We start from the raw sequence: 17,164 nt of genomic DNA, 5'->3' as shown, positions 1-17,164 counted from the left end.
TCGGTCCTGTTTGTGTTGGTGCCCGGTCTCCTCTTGGCTTATTTACCCTGGAATTCCTCTATCTGAAGGTACCGTTTAATGCTAATAGAGCAGCCTGTCTCCTTGCTGCTGTAAGCTCCCTGTGTAGCAATGATGGTACCTGACTGTCTTGTATTGGTAAATTATCCTTCCCTTTCCACTGTCTTTCTGGGATATTCATCCCATTTGAGGTACAGTGGTGGCATATCCGAAGAGTGCAGCAGTAACGTGGAGGGAGGGGGTGGAGAACTTGTTTTGTGGCACATCATGGTCTCGTTTCGCCCACGGCCCAATGGAGTCATCTGACGGAGCTCATGTAATGCTGTGCAAAATGTCAGGAAAAATGAGGTCTCAAGGTGGCGTGATTCACCTGCGAGGGGTTTTAATGCAGTGAATCATGCCTGTCAGAAATTATTCTGAATGCTTCAGCATGGGGCCGCTTAACTCTTTTGTCCTTGAGAGTTAACTCTGCGTCTCTCTGGCTCTCAACAGTATCTCAAGTCTTCCTCACCACAACTTTGCATTTTTCCAGTGGTGCTCCATGTATCTTCACATGCTTCCCTATATGCCAGGGACTCTTGAATGTCTTACATGCTCCACTCCTCACCCCAAAGCATGCTGAGCTAAAAACTGGCCTGGGGTAGTGAACTGCGGGAGGGAGGTGGCCAGAAAGAGGAAAGGCTGCAATGGCAGTGGTATCGTAACACAATAGCTGGGTGTGCTTTGGGCTGCTGCTTGTTTGAAGTTAAGGGGGTCGGCTTCAATGAGCTCCACCGCAACTTTGGTCAGAGCAAGGCCACAAAAGTATGATCATGTATTTTGCTTCTCCTTTATCAGGCTGTTTAACTGTGTAGGCTGATAGGGTAAGGCAGGAAGACACACTAGGTCTGAAAAAGGCAAATGAAGTCGCCATCTCTGTATGGTTTATTTGATCTCTTTGGTGGTGGTAGCAATGCTTATTTAACGTTTGCAAACAACACAGGCATGCTCAGGAGTCCAGGTGTTTTGGGAGTCTTCGTGCTTTGGGGATCTACAGGTACAGAGTAGAGGACAGAGTCGGGTGCAGAGAACTATTCCCTAAACAAGAATAAGTCCCTTTGTTCCCTGGAGTGAAGTTAGGATGACACAGCTCAAATGGGACACGTGGCTGAGCAGAGAGGCACTGTTTTAACTAAATACTCCCCGGCATAGGCTTCACCTTAGGTGACACTGTCAGTGGTAGGGGCGGTCAGCTGGGGAAGGCATTGTGTGAGTGGCTCCTACAGGGATTGGAGGCAGCCTGATCAAGGGTCCTCAGCTATAATTGATGACAAGGGTTGCAGAGAGCAAGTTAGGCTTGAAATATGCCTGTGGCAACTTCGTGTTTACCACAGTTGATATTCCAGCACAAGGAATTAAGTAGGGGTTTGAGCAGAGCCAACAATACATGCGTCCCCTTCCAGCCCTGCTCACCAGCTCTACTGAGGGGTGCTGTATGCACGTTTACATAGAGGAATCGCATGGGTTTTGTAGTAAAAAAGCTAAACAGCAATAATATTGATGTTTCCTGGAGTGTCTTTCTTTTCTCTAAATGGGAGAAAATGTTTGTAGAGGAATTTAGGCATCTCTGCTCTTGTTTTGTTTTGTTTTGTTTTTTTTTTTTTGCTTCTTCCAGTCTCTTCCAAGCCAGGGACCTGTGTGAAAGTGCTGACGATTGAGCCCACAGGTAACTGCCGGCTGCAGGAAGATCTGGCTCTTCTAGCAGACTGCGCCCTGCCAGCCGAACTGCGGGTAGGGAGCGTTTATACTACTTGTGGTCTCTGTGGGGCGGTGATGTGTGTGTGTTCGGTTGCATTATCTCCGTTTGAGTTTAGTGCTTGCTTGTTTCCTGGTGCTCCAAATGCTGAAAGCCTTTTATTGCTTGGAAATGCGGTTAAATTGTGTAATGAGGCTGTCAGTGCTGGTTCTTTTGCTTGGATTTTTTCCCCTGGTGGGGCTCTTGGTAAACAAAACCCTTGCCATGCGGTTGGTGGGGATTTCCCCGTTGACTACAATGGGACAAGAATTGGCCCCCAGCTCTTTTTCCTTCTCTCTGGCATCTTTCTTGAGTATCAGAAATGCTTTTATCAGCAGGCGTAGGTAACCAAAGGGACATATAGATAGAAGATGGCTTCCTGGGCTTGCTTGCTAGGAACTGACACCCTGCAGTGTAGAGGGGCTTTCGAACCCTGAAAATATTTCCAGCAGAAACATGAGTCCCTCTGAAGCAAATTTGACTTGACTGGCAATAGATTTGCTCTTTATAACTACCTCTCATTGACCCTAGGAAATAGCCCACCGTCTACAGGCTGGTGATCACTATGTTAAAATACCATCAGTATTATTAGTTAGACTCAGAGATGTGAATCTTCGCTCCCTGTTGCAGAAGTACAGGATAAATATTAGCGGCCTTCATTCTCCCTCCCTGCATCTGTTGTTTTCTGTAATATCAGCAGATTCACTTTGCTCTTATGTCTGTCTTTTTTTTTTTTTCCTCTCTCTCTTATACCAAGCACTGAATTTAATAACATGAACTCATTTTTGGTGGCTGCTGTGCCCAGAGGTTCTATGACTGAGTGAGGTAGCAAAGTTTATTGTCTTTTTTCTTTTTGTCCCGTGGCACAGAGCGCGTGTGTGTGCATGAGAGCGTGACTGACCTGCTGGATAAGGTCTCGTACCTGTAATAAGCCGGCGTGTTTTATGCTGGTGTTTGGCAGTCATGTTTCTCCAAGTACTGAGCACTTTATAGAGGGAGCTTTTCTCCATCAAGTTTCCATCTACCAATGTGGAAATCTTTGCTACGTAACCTGCCTCCCCTAAATAACTCTGTCTCTAAATGTGGCTTTCAATATGCTTTTCTGTATGTTTGCAGGCTTTAAAGGGAGGCAATACTCTAAGTAAGGCTCAGATTTACCTCCCCAAGAATTAAAAAGAGGATCATGGGCCTCAAAACAGTGAAATTCACATAAATTCTAAGTTACTTCACAAATGAAAAAAATACTTTCTCTTTGATTGCTTGTTCCCAGACCTTGATACCTTCCTGTTGATTTAAGCTTTTCTTCTCAAAGATTAGAAACACTTCCCTTTTAATTCTTTCATGCAGAATAGGAGCTGGAAGGAAAATATGAAACTTGGAATAATAATCTGACAGCACTGTGAATGCCTCTGTGAGCTGTGGTTTTCTGGCTATGTTCATAGACCAGAACGAAGGCAGTTACAGCAGCATTAGACTTGTTATGGCTGTAAAAGTGAAGAGGGCGCACACCTGTTCACTGGAGAATTTGTATGTATGCATGAGTATGGGTCCTTTGTTTAAGCTGGGTAAATTCTAAAAGACTTTTTTTCTCTCTCTAGGTCTTATTTTTTTTTCTGTTAACTTACAAAGACTGTATGAACAAAGTTCTTCATCCTATTGCCATTTGTATCTCATCCTAATGTTTGCAAATTGTTCAGTTCTGTGAACTAAGAGACTTTGTTCCAGGACAGAGGATTCACACATCCTCATTCTTACACGGTTTGATGCCGTACAGGGAATAGTATACAAGCTATATAACCTAAAATGTCAGGGACCACTGAATAGTCACGTACAAAGATCTGTGTTCTTGAGAGGAACATCCATTTTTTTCCAGCCTATACAGAACAAAATAGGTATTGAGCTTCTGGATAAAAGCCAGCATTTCTTGATGACATTTCAGGTAACGCTCAGAATTTGGCAAGAGACATTCTGAGCTGCTGCATGTCGTGTAATGCCTTGTTACGTGAAATTGGGATGTATACAACTTTCTGTTTTACTATGAACAAATAATTTGCATGTAATGTCTTTGGTATTTGAATGATGCAGAAAACTCTATGCATCCCAATTTCATAGTTCAGTAATATGCTATATGACTAAAACAATAATTAATATCTGATATCCAATCACAGTTCATTATTAGTTTTTAGGGTGAGACCTGTCTATTCTTTGTACTTTTAAAAACATTTGTAGTCTTGGTATCTTGTTTCTCATTCCTGTTTATACTTGAAAGCCTTTTCTCTTTCAGTGTTTGTTTTTAGAGGTGTTGTTGTTGTCTCTATTATGTTTTAAACTAGTAATGGCCAGAATTTTTCTGACCACAACAGCTGCTGCTTTGGTTTGGTGCAATAAAATTTAGCAGTGACAGATTTAAGTAAAATACCACCAAAAGCCAGGCAGCTGTCAAAAACCATGTGGCTTTCCACTGTCTGCCTGCCTGGCTCTTCATCTCCTGGCTGCCAGGGGACCTCTGAGTTAGAGACTCCAGGGCTTCCAGTACATGAGACCGTAGGCAGTTTTTCATGACCTTTTAACTGAAAACTTATTTTCCAAACCAAGATGAAATCAGACTTAAAAGGATCAGAGTTTGCCATGAAATAAACACTGCTCTCTCCATCTGTATTGACATTTGGTGTGGCTGCAAAAAAATGTGACCGTTTGTCACTTTTGGGGTAAGGCTGAATCTTGTAATGCGTAGAAAGAACAGTTGGAAACGAGTAAATGGGTTCCATCTTGTCTGTCTCCGCACCTGTGTAGCGTGGTTGTCCGTGGCAGTTATTCCTGTGCTTTGCTTTGCCCGCTTGGCAGAGGCAGATTAACTGAGCTATTTACAGCATGCTTCCAATTTTTTTTTTTTTTTTTTATGCAGTCCACTTGCATCTGGTTATGGGCTGGTAATCTTCTCTTGGATCGCTCACCCCTGTATTTTGTGTTGTAATTTATTTACCATTTTCTTGCTGAGATAATCTGGCCAAGGTACAAATTGCTGCCACTGCTTTTTTGTATGTTTTTGCCTCCAGCAACGTTTCTATTTAAGCACTAATAGCAAATTCATAGCAACAAAGACTTGGTCCTCCACATGTGATGGCTGGAAGATCCTGTGGACGTTGAAAGCAGTCTTACGCTGTAGAGGTTTTGAGAGTATCTCTGTATGGTGAATGAGTCATTGTGAATGTGTTTGCACCTTGTAGGCTAGAGTATTTTGTACTTCCTGGACAACGTGCTTAACTTTGGCAGCTGTGCTTTGCCTGGGCAGGGCGGTATGCTAAAGAGGTTGCTTGAATTGGGGAGGATGGGAGGAATAAGCCCGTTTTTTTGCAAGGAGACCCTGAAAGGGAGGTGAAATTCCTCAAGCGTGACAAGGCAGGAGAGTAGAAGCAGTAGAGGCTTAAAAGGGAAGTAAAAGGGAAAAATCTGCAAATCCACTTCATGCTGAATGGGAGAGACAAAGACATGAACCTGCTTTTGTAGTAGGAATTGGAAATGACCTTGTAAACCTGAGCATCAGAGCGGGGGCCAGGCAAGGCTAGAAGCAGGAATTTGAGCCTGAAGGAGTTTGTAATTCAGGAGACAAACTGTGAGACAAATCAAACCCCCATGTCCATTCCAGGGGGATGGATTCCTTTTAAAGATTTACCTTTGGACAATTAAAGGGGAGCAAAGAAGGGATGCAGGTAGGAGATGTGGAGTTTATGTCTCAATTAAAATGCTAGCGCTACAAAGAGTGGCATCTTATCAAAGCCAGTTTCTAGGTTTGCTTTACCTGTAACGTGCCTGCAAAGTGCCTTGAAATGTGCCTTGAAAGTCATGTCAGAACTTCTAGGAGAGGACACGGAAGCTGTGTGCGGAGGGTGGGGATAGCAGCAAGGCAAACAGAGTGGGCAGTTGGATCATGGCTACTGGCATTTGTAACGGGGTGCCACAGAGCGTGTGGCTGCAGACCCCAGACCAGTTTGTTCGTTGCCTTGTAACATGAGACAGAGGTAACAGCAAGATAGCAGCCTGGGGAATCTACAGCTGGGGCGACCTGATCTCGTCTTCAGGGCTGGAGGCGCCCTTTGTGTTACAGCTGTATGAAGAGCAGGGAATACATCAGGTGGGGGGCGTTCCTTGGATTGCTGCATCTCTTCTGGGAGAAGTCGTCCCAGATGGGGAAGGACTCACGGGGGAGAGGTGCTGTGGAGAGGCAGCATTACTGTGACAGCCACGCGTGGAGTTTGAATGTCACGGGGCTTACTCTCCTCTGAATAGGAACCAGAAGCTGCCAAGTGTTGCATTGGACAGACAAAGACCCTGGCAAATGGGGCCAGATTGCCGTGTTCAGTGGTGGTATGAGCTTTTGCCAGCTTGGTGCCTTGCCACATCCGAGAACCTGTTTTGTGAGAGAAACCCCACTGCATGTGAACGGAGCTTGGCTGAGAGCACCAGCCCAGTGTGTTGCGGGTTGTGCCTGTTCCGCTTGGGAGGGAGAAGTCATCTGGCTCTTCAGTAAAGCTGAAAGGTAGTTGCGTTCAGTTAGGATGGAGGCAGGCGTGTTGAAATGGTGCTTAGATATTTGCGACTGCTCAGCCCAGGGTTTTCCCAGGTGCAAACTTGGGATGTAACTTTCTTGGATGAGAGACAGTGGCAATAAACTCCTCAGCCCAGGCAGCTCGGGGGCATGTGTTTGGAAAGCAAGAACCAGGGGAAACTTTTTTTCCAGGGATTAATTGTCTTGGTTACATGATGTGAACATAAACTCTTTTTTACAATTGAGTTACCCTGTGTATAGGATTAGGTGAAAGTGAAGATATTTGGAAGTGTCACTTTAAAATAACATAAGGCCAACAGATTTTTTTGTGTGTGTGCGCGCTGTCTTTGTTGGCATGGGGGACAGGGAGGAGGTGTGTTGGTGTTAAAATAATTCACTAGAGTATTAATACTGCAACAACACTATCTTTGGCAGCAAATCAAATGAGAAATTTAAAATGTGCTTTAGAAATGTTGGATTATTCAAGCGAGGCAGTAATTGTAGCCAAAGCACTTTAAACTGGCGTATACGTCTATGTAATCTACATGTTACTACATCTACCTGTACATCTACAGGAAGGGCTAGTCCTAAGCTCTAGTATGCTTATGATACCCACTACATGAAGTAAAACTTCACCTCCACTTTATCTGCCATGTTAGGAGGCACAGAAAAGTTTTCCAGAGATGTATGGAGGGTCAGGGTGTTCCCATGGTTAAGGGAGGCAGCTGTAACTTGTACCAGGAATATCTCCATCAGGAGTGCAAGGACTTCAGTTCCTCACATTGAAACCTGTATTCAGAGCATCTCTGGTGCTCTGTACTGTGCTGAGGGAACAGGTGGATGGTTGCTTCTGGGAAGACCAAGAAGTCCAAAGTTGGGACGCTGAACATGGGTAATGCACGAATGTTAAAGGTAGGGTTTTCTATTTTCTCTTTCTAGGTTGGTTTTGGGGAGTTGCCATTTGACAGCACTGACAACTTTAACAGCTGTCCTGATGTGTGTTTCCGGGTGGCAGATTACAACTTTTTGTGTCATAAGGTATGTGCTTGTGCTATACTTCATTCTCCTTCCTTTTTGCCATGAGTCTAGTGTACCTGTCTCCCCTGCTCATCCAGTGCTGCGTACGCTCTGCAGAAGTAGCATTGTCTCATCAGCTGGAAAACCAAATGTCTTATTGTAGCTGGAAACTATATTTAAAGCATATAACAAAACAGCAAACCCTGCCTTTCTTGCAGAGGTGAGGAGATAAATTTATGGATTCAGCTCAGCATTCACAGCTGCAAAATCTCTACTGCTGGCTTGTGAGTTCAGTGTCTGGAGAGGGGAATGTTTGAGCTGTAAGTAAACAGGAAGTTTGCAGTAAGCAGTAAGAATGCATTTTGAGATCCAACCTCAACTCAAACTCCTGCCCCAATACGATGCTACTTTCCAATCTCTTAAGTTTATAGATTGGTTTTTTTTAGTTCTGAGGGTAGGCATGGATAGAAATAAGGTATGGAAAAATTGTTGGAGATGCAGGTTTAAAATATAGGGAGAATTGGTGTTACAGAGCAAGAACTTGGGAAATGCGCTGACAGCTGGTTGGTAGTGCTGTGTGGTTTGGTGCAGTAAGAAAGATGCTAGTTTTTTGGTTTTTCTTCCTTCTCCAGGCATTTTTCTGTGGTCGCAGTGATTATTTCAAAGCCCTCCTTGAAGACCATTTCAGTGAGAGTGAAGAGCTGCAGACGCAGCCCAGCATCCCTGTGGTGACTCTCCACAACATCTCAGAAGACATCTTCATCCGAGTCCTCTACTACATCTACAGTGATGATACAGAGGTGAGGCTAGCCATGGAGCCTTTCCTCCTGTGCTGGTTAATTCTGGGGGTGTTCACAGCAGTATTTTCTTACAGCATCTGGAGGCGGGTGTGTGTGTGGTTTCTTAAATCCCACTGCCCTGCTCTGCTACATCACTTCTGTCTCAGGAACCCACGTACTGGGACTTGCTGTTAGCCAGGCAGGGATCTAGTTTACGTGCATGACATTCGTCAAGAAAATCCCTAGTCTTCAATCCCATAACAAAAATTCGGAAATTAGGTTGCACGTTGTATGTTGGCGTGATAAATGCAGGGCGTTGCAGATTTCCCTCTTGGGCTCTGTGGAAGAATAAGGTGAGCAGCTGCCAGTAGATGGCAGATTGAACACGTTTGGAAATGTGGAAAGGTTGAGAGTTTCGGCTTATTTACTCTTGGCATCATAGCCCGCTTTTCCATTTGTAGCAAGTCATTATTTCCACTGTTACTTATTGTTGGGATGGGAAAAGGTTCCACTGGGAGACCAACGCCTTGCTGTGCTCAGTATTGCAAGCAGTAAGAAAATGGCTCTAACCCACTTAGTTTTCAGCTAGTGGAAGGTGCAGCAAATCTCAGCTTTTAAGCAGTTTCCTGCTCTGGTTTTGTGCAAATGCTTTCAGCAGGTCTAGCTACAAGATGCCGGAATGCATTCTGGCATTAGGGCAGTGATCAGAGACGCTGCCGCACCTGCCAGCGTCACTTCTCCCAAGCAGTATTTGTGCTCTGGGTTAGGTGCCACATACAGAGAGCGCACACAGCTGTGACCTTGTTTCTGCTGATCCGTTCACCTCCGGGTAGCAGCAGGGAACGTGCGGTAGGGAGAAATGGCAGCAAGGGCAGGATCGCCATTGGTATGCTGGAGAGCAGATGCTTCACTTCTCTGCACTCTTCCCTCAGCCACGCACTGAAAGGGCAGGCAGAGAGGGAAAGAAGCATGTTGGAGTTGTGAAGACCCTCCTGACCTTGTGGCTGCACTGCAGCGTGACCCTGTTCCCTTGCGCCTCTCCAGTCTGCTTGCCCTCCAAGCAGCCGTCCCTTTCCAAGGGGTGCCTCAGCTGCCCTGTCAGGACTTGGAGCAGGAGGACAGACCAAAAATCTGTTGGAGTTGAAAGGGTCTTACTTACATGTTTTCTATGCAGGATGGTACCATCGCAGAAACTAGCTTGGATTTCAAACTGAGCAGTCAAGGTATGAGCTTCTGCAGAGAGTTCATCTGTCATGAAAAACTGCTAGGAAAAATGGTCAAGAAAACAGGAATATGGCTCAAGTTCCACACTTATGTGGAGTGTTCTCCCTGCCCTGAGTATCTTCAGTCAGGTGTCAGCACCCTCAATTCCACTTCTGTTTTTCCATAGGATTTATGTCTCTTTGCCATGTAATAGTGACAATGCTTGCAGTTGGAGGGAAGAGTGTGTGCAGAGGACAGAACGAGTTCCAGATGGAAAGAGAAGTTGCTGATCAGGGTATTTGTGTGGGCTGAAGGGGGCTTTTGGGGGAACGTTTGCCGGGTTTATTCTTGATCAAGCATTTGGGAGCTGCTGCCATCAATAGTATTGACTCAAATGCCTCCAACTCGTGAAGTTCTTGGAGCTTATGAAAGGACAAAGCAGCACTTGATTAATAACCCCAAGAGCTTTGTTACACCACTGTGGCACTATAGCATTCATGACATGCCTCTAATACATCTCGCATCCTTCTGCACAGCTGTTGCAGGGTGTTATACAGCTGAGACATTTGCTGTGAGTAGTCTCTCTAAACACTGGTGTGGGCAGCTGTGGGGGAAGAGACAATCAGCCTTTTGCACTTGTCAGAGTGAGCAACCACGTGTGTAGCTGTGGACAGCAGGGTTCTTTCTCGCTGCTCAGCAGTTATCAGGGCAGTGGACCACGCTGCACCAGAGTTACCATTCCTCAGTCTGGACCAGTGTGGCTTGGTCTCTAGATGCAAGTGATCTCGCCTCCTCCACAGCCAGGCTATGCTGCGTCCTGCAGATTTGCTGTTAAAATGGATGTGGGTAACTGCACTCTTTGCACTTCACATTAGCAGGAACAGAACTGTGCAGAGAGAGGATCTAGTTCCAGGTTAGTGACGCAGATGGCTTACTAAAATAGGATTTGCCCAGCCAGGGAGAAGAGACTGAGTGAAGCTGGAGGTGGTGTCTCCAACATTATGTATGCTCAGATCACTTGCAAGGAACAAAAGTACCCAAGAGGGAAATGGGAGGGTGATTCTCTAGCTCAAGTGCCTGAAAATGTTAAAGGCCATCACGACAGTGCGAGTTTGAACATCTGGTGCTTGAATTTAGTTCAGTGTGAATGCCTGATAGAGCTCCAGTAGCATTTGATGTGCAGAGTCTGTTCTGTACCTAGTGGGGCCTCACCTGTAGTTTATTTGGGGTGCAATTTTCTGTCCTTGGATGCGTCCCTGTGCCAGGGAGGTTGTACTGCCTGAGTTCACAGAGCCAGTTTAGGGAGGGAACTTAAGAGAACGTTGCACATTTTTCACAAAATGCAGGTCCAGCAGTACAAAACAGGAAGAAGAGTCCTAGCTGGGGACAAGGCGCTCTGTTCTGCCATTTGTCGCTTTGAAGGGCTTTCAGTACTTCTGGTACAAGCTACCTCCTTCCACTGCCACATTGAACATTTCTTAGCAGCCGGCTTTCAGCTGCACTTCAGTGTTCCAGCGTTGCTTTGTGCTTAGCTAGAGGGGTTAGCTGCAGCGTGGCAAACCTCTTGCTTTGTGCTGAGCAAGCTGCCTCTGCAGCATTTTAAACTCCTCTGTGGTAACTGGGTGGAAGAGCTCGCCCTGAAGGACTGAGCTCCTGTCTCTCCATAGTACTGCTAACACTTGTCAGGTCATGGGCCAAATGCCACTTTAGGGAATCTCTGCTAATACACAAGAGAAGAAGGCAGTTTGCCAGAGACAACTGAAGTGGGTAGGACTGGACAGTAATTCTCCTTTTTCCATTGCCAGCTGTCCCCGGAAAACGCCTACGATGTGCTGTGCGTGGCAGACATGTACCTGCTGCCTGGGCTTAAGCGCCTTTGCGGCAGGACCTTGGCTCAGATCCTCGATGAGGACAACATTGTCAGCATCTGGAGGATCGCAAAGCTGTTCCAGCTGACTCGCCTGGAGGACCAGTGCACGGAGTACATGGCAAAGATCATCGAGAAGGTAGCGGAAACACCCCCTACTGCACTTACCACATGTGCCCGTAAATCTAACTGCACAGTGAGCCACAGATACAACAAATTTAATGGTTGTACTTTAGTCCGTAATAAATGGTTGACCGCTCTGGTTAAACATGCTTCCTGAAAATGAGCAGCAGTTAAATAGCAAAGCACATGGTGAGTTAGGACAGAGGATGAGGAGTGGGGCGGTACCTGATGCTGCTGCAGTAAGCCAGATACTAGTGGCTGTCCAGCACATGCCTGTGGACTGTGGGGTGAAAAATGTGTCCCCAAAGTTCTTCAGGTGCCAAGTGCCATGGGCGGGTGACTTTCACTGAGCTTTCAGCCACTGTGCCCAAAGCAACAACGGTGTTGCCTGAATACACCGGCTGCAGCCTGGAGAACCCCATGGAGTGTGCAGGGGAGCTCTGTGCAGGAAATGTTTTTTGGTGTTTGCTGGAGGGAGTTCTTCCTGGCATAACTCTACAGAAAAGAGTAATCAATGTGATATGTACTCTCCTCCAAGATGACAAATCTAACAGTAGGGATTTCCATAGGGGAAATTTGGCTGCTGAGCAGCTAGAAGTAATGAATCTAGCACTGAAGTTTTCTTTTTGGGGCTCCATTTAAGTATAATCCTGAGTGATTATAGCTTGACGTTTCAAGATTTGTGGAGGAAGCTGCCATATGGAAGGATAGACTAGAATCTATGGGGTGTTCTTATCCCGAGACAGATCTTTATAAATGGCTTGTACAGTTCACATGGGAATGTAATATTTTCACCTGCATCTTGAAAGGTGTGAAATTCCTTTTGGCATGTGAAAATAGCAAAGGAAATGATTCTGGGGCTGTTACTTTGTTCAGTGTATAGCTTGGGGATGATAGACGCATCAGTATGCACCCAGATTCTGGCTTCTGAAAAGGGAATTTGGTTTGCAAGCTGAATGAATGTGCCAAGTAGAAACCGGGCAAGGTAGGGCTTTGCGTTCCCCTTCTCTAGCCTGAGCGGGAGTCCTCGGACCCAGCATTGGCGGTGTGCCTTCCTAAGGGTGTTGGCACAAATGGAGCCACCCCAGCTGTTCAGACATCAGCAGCTGCCAGTGGAAATGCACTGATGATGGCAACAAGGAGAGGTTTTGGCAGTGTGCGTAGCATAGAGCGGGGCTCAGCAACCCGCTGTGCCCAGGCACAGTTTGGTAGCGTAGACAGACGGAAGCTGCCTCTCGCCCTTCAGCACACCACATGTTCCTGGGGAACTTGATGCAAAATCATTCATGAGTGACCTGATTCCGTCAGGTTGGGCGCAGAACAGAGCAGCTGCCTTGCTGTGATCTGCGGGTCGGCTGTTGGTGGTAGGGCTGTGAGCCATGGTGGGAATAGAGTCATCTGTGGCTCCTGGTTCTGAACTGGGCACCAGCACCCGCTGTCTTGTCTGTTGCAAGATATTTCCCGAAAGTGTCTGGCAGCATCTCCTGGTTCCTGCTGGAGAGCCTTTCTGGAGGGAATATTGTGTATGTTCACGTGCCCCAATACCACAACTGCAGGTGCTTAGTTAGTGGGTATGATGGTGCGCTACTTGAGGTGCAGATTGCTAGTGGCTGTGGCCATTTATTGTTGGAGTATTACTGCCTCCTTAGGATGAATGGCATCTCCAAGCGGCGTCTGTAGAAGACATAGGAAGATTTGGGTCTCCGTGTACCCTTAGCATTCCCTTTTCTTCTGTGGGATCCCTCAACACTGGCTGAGCCCATTATCCCAACCATATACATCCCTTTGCCTGTCGTCTTCTCTTCCTAATGGTTCCCTTGTCCACCCCATACAGCTGGTGGAGTTGGAGGAGTTTGTGGCTGCTGTGAAGGAGAATGCGGAGGCCGTGGAGGAACGGCAGGAGACTGACTCCATTCCTCTGGTTGATGACATCCGCTTCCACATCACCAGCAACGTGCAGACTTACAGTGCCATCGAGGAAGCCAACCAGAAACTTGAAGCTCTGGAAAACCTCCTGGCCAGTATAGGGCTTGAGTGCTGATGTGTGCAAATCCTGCCTGTCGTGTGCAGCCCGTGTAGCCCCCACTGGGCTGGCTTGGAGCGTGAGAACATCTGAGTCTCTGAATGTCTCTCTTCCCCTTCTTTGTCCTCCTTCCCATCCGCTTTCAGGCATGGTTTCTTTTTAATTTATTTATGTCTGGACATTCGTGTGTCTGGTTTGTGTTTGTTTTTATTTTAGTGTTTTTTTTGTTTCTCCTTTCAGAAGTAGCTCCCAAAGCTCAGCCCAAGTCAGTAGCTGCTCCTTTGTACAATACAATGCAGACAGGAGACTGCAAGCTGTTGGCAGTGGTAAGGGAGCTGTGCTGGGGGACTTGGTACTGCCTGGTGTTAGGACCCATCCTGTTCTGCCCAACGACACACTGCTGAAACTGGTTCATGCCAGGATATTTGTTGAATTGCCACCAGCAGAGGAAGACAACTGGATTAAACTCTCCAAATAAGTGTAGTAGAAAGGAGGCGGCCTTTCTTTCACTGTCAGCATTATAAGATTGGCAAAGGTGGGCAGTGCTTCCCTAACAGGGACACAGGAGTACTTGGCTATATGGAAGGCACTGTCTTCAACTGCTGTTGTAGGTCTTGGATGAAAAAAACAAAGTGATTTTCAGGTCTTCCATAGCTTTTCATTGCTTTGAAGTGCTCAGAATTTAAAAGCTTTGCTTTCTGAACAAACATCTTTGGGAATACAGTAGAGACCAAAGTCCTTCCATTCTTAGAAAGCAGTAGCTTTCAATGCATAAAAAAGGGAGAGCATCCCTTTTATCCCTAACAGGGGAAGGAAGCACCTTCTTCTTGGAAACAGCACTTTTCCCTTTCTTTTTGTCCATTGTGGTAGAGCAAAACTGGCTTGCTGGTGGGTCAGGGAAGAGGGGTCAACGGAAATCTTTTTTGAAAGGAAAAGGGGCCTTTTGGATCTCTCGCAGGGCAGCTGTCCCACTCGTCGACCTTCTGGCTTTGCTCAGCCTTGAGCCTTGTAGCTTCATTGTTCTCCAGGAAATTCACTGTTTGTACTAATGAATGTTTTTGAATCTGTGTTCTGCAGTAGGTCTTGTTATCTGGCGTTGTCTCCCTAGGCTCCTAATGAGGGTAATGATGTTCTTTCTCCTTGGCGCCAATCAGCGGGCAATACCCCTGCATAGAGCTTGCCTTGCCAAATAGGCTGCCCTCCGAGCTGTTCATCTGCAGAACGGCACGTTACGAGAGTCTTGGGTCTCCAAGGCACAGGCCGGGCATACTTTGCTGTGCTGTGAGTTGGGAGGGAGAAGAGGCATTGTGTGAAGCACACAGGGAACCTTGCACAGACAGTGGGCTGCCGTTACTAACCCATATCGTCATTTTGGTCACTTAGTGAGGCAAGAGCCTGAAACAATCCATGTCAGGTGTGGTTTTAGTGTTTGAGGTGGGAACTGGGCATGGATCCCCTGCAGCTTCAGTCTGTTGTTTTCTGTAATGGTGGTGGTGCTTCACATGGATGAGGAAAGGATTTGGAGATCCAGTGTTTAACAGGGACTTGCTACAGGTGTGGATGTACTGGGACGATGGGTTTCTCTTTGCTAATCACACCCAGTAAGAAACTGATGCTCGCACACCCTGTGAGAACTGCAGCCTTGCTGCCCTGCTCAGAGTACCTGCCCGTCTCTGGCGTGCCTTGCAGCCGTTTGCATGTACATGGGCAGGCTTTGGGCACCACTTGCACTGGGCAGGCTGCGTTTGGTTGCAGTGAGGAGGGGGCATCGGAGTTTGGCCGCTGTCCTCGAGAGAAGCTGGACTTCGGCAAAATCATGTGAGGATTGAGTTCCACTTAACAGAAGCTGGGGACAGAGCTGGCGGGGCAGGAATGGGGTGCATTGACCTACCTGGACCCCAGATGGTTGTGTACTTTGTTATCTGTGTTTAACTGGTTTCTCTTGCAGAACAAGACTCTTTGGGGCAGGGGATGGTGGCTGCAGGGCTATTCAAGCAGGGAAGGCTTTGATTCTTCTGTTTCAAAACGCTTGAGAGGAAGTGCAAGGAGTTCTTGTAGTTTGGTTTCTGCAGCCGTATTAGGGTGAGGGAGGAGGATGTGTCCCCGCAGGGGTGTGTTGCTGTATGGAAGCAGGGAGCAGCAGGAGTGGGCTTCTGCTTGGGGTGGTGACATGGAGAGGAGCTGTGTGTTTGTTGTGTGATTTGTGGAATGTACCTCCATGTCCGTCTCTAAGCTTGGTGCGGCTTTGACAGGACCACCAAAGAGCCCAGCACAACTTGAACTGATAAAGGCATCTCAGTGGACTTGAGGAGGGGGAGAGCTATTGAGAAGGCTTTAATATGAAGTCCTATATATTTTGGAGAAAGAAGGGTGAAAGAGAGCTACCTGTTCTCTTGCTCGGCGGAGTGTCAGGCTCATGAAAGCCTGCTACAGAAACAACCGACAGCTTAACCCAGCTGGTTCAGTTGCCCTGCGTTTCTCTTCCCTATATGGCTGAAGATGATGCTGAACATATAAGCAGGATGTTTAGTTTATCACATCCCCTCTGCTCCTCCTGCATAAATTCCGCATCTGACATCTTAGTATTCAGCTTTCCACAGCAGTGGTTGTGACAGCCCTGCACAAGGCTTGCACGGAGCCAGCAGAGAACAGAACGTGGCCTTTGCCTTCTGCTTGTACTGAACGAGATGCAGAAACAGGATTACCCAGGAATGTGCTAATGCTTTTCTCTGCGGATGCCTCAGCTGCTAAAAGCAAAATGGACACTGGTGGTGGGCAAAGCAGGAGGAAGGCAGAGGAGGGGCAGCGGTGCTGGGGAGCGTTTTCGATATGGCTGCTCTTGCATACTTCCATTCCTGTGTCCTTAAGCGTGCAGCAAGTGAGGCCGCAGTTGTACACGTGGGAGGAAAGGTCGGTGTGGCCTTTTGATCGGCCTCCCCGGCAGGGCAGTTCCACACGGGCTGCCAGGCAAACGCCTCGTCTGTCTGCGTGCACTTAGTGGTCACATCTGTGAGCCCTGTCAGATTGTCCAATTACTCGGGGTCCTTTAACTCCCCCATCCCTTTTGGCAAAATAGGGCTATCAAAAAGCATAAGCAGATGGTCAGCATGCAGGCAGACTCTCTAATTAAGATGACCCAGGTCAAAACTTAGATTTGGATTCACTTTATTCTTGCTGCAAATAATTTTATCACAAAATAAAAACCTTTTGATTTTTCTTCCGTTGCCAGTGTCCTATTTGTGTTCTGTTGCCTCTGTCCTTTTTATTTACTACTAGCCACTTGTTGAATTAAGAAGATTGTAAAATTTATCAGAGCAACAATATATTTAAGAAGAAATGTGTAAGCATGTGTGCAGCAATAAAATAGTATATTTCACTATATCTCTTCCTGCTGTGACCTTTTGTTACCAGCTGACAACGTCAGTGTGGCTTTATTTCTGAAAGGACTCCGTGGGCTCCTTCAGCTTATTTTCCTGGGCCAAGGGCTGGCTCTGCATCACCTGGCTTCCAAGCAGTGAGGAAAGCGTGACTGTGCTCTCCTCCCTTGGTGACCCCTCGTACGGTCCTGCCAGAACACGGGTGTAAAGCACTGGTTTGGTTTTACTGGTTCCTTCCTGCCAGGGTTATTCTGTTTCGTTAGCAGCCCGGTGGCACGGGCTTGGTCACAGGGGTGCTGGTGGAGGGTGATGCTTATCTTGGAGAGATGCTCTGGGCAGCCCCCAGCAAGTAAGTTGTCCCTCGCTTCTTGTCACCCCGAGCCTCTCTCATTGCTGACTGTCCATTAAAGCTGAGGATGGAGATTTCTCAGCCTCTG

The 17,164-nt window shown here is 46.9% G+C and overlaps 1 protein-coding gene across 2 annotated transcripts in view; it reads left to right on the top strand.

Moving 5' to 3' along the window:
* ABTB1 (ankyrin repeat and BTB domain containing 1) overlaps positions 1 to 16,731 on the top strand; it is a 29,084-nt gene extending 12,353 nt beyond the window's left edge. The window contains exons 8-12 of one of the 2 annotated variants that reach the window (XM_054216302.1): positions 1,673 to 1,788; positions 7,278 to 7,376; positions 7,988 to 8,155; positions 11,143 to 11,343; positions 13,162 to 16,731. In XM_054216302.1, the coding sequence (XP_054072277.1) occupies positions 1,673 to 1,788; positions 7,278 to 7,376; positions 7,988 to 8,155; positions 11,143 to 11,343; positions 13,162 to 13,368 (791 nt within the window). In that variant the 3' untranslated portion in view covers positions 13,369 to 16,731. The remainder of the gene's footprint in view (positions 1 to 1,672; positions 1,789 to 7,277; positions 7,377 to 7,987; positions 8,156 to 11,142; positions 11,344 to 13,161) is intronic. The other variant, XM_054216303.1, reaches the window with a different exon arrangement.
* The last annotated feature ends 433 nt before the right edge of the window (positions 16,732 to 17,164 follow it).

This window comes from Rissa tridactyla, chromosome 10, assembly GCF_028500815.1.
Source record: "Rissa tridactyla isolate bRisTri1 chromosome 10, bRisTri1.patW.cur.20221130, whole genome shotgun sequence".
Lineage (NCBI taxonomy): Eukaryota > Metazoa > Chordata > Aves > Charadriiformes > Laridae > Rissa > Rissa tridactyla.
This window is presented reverse-complemented; position numbering and strand designations above follow the sequence as displayed.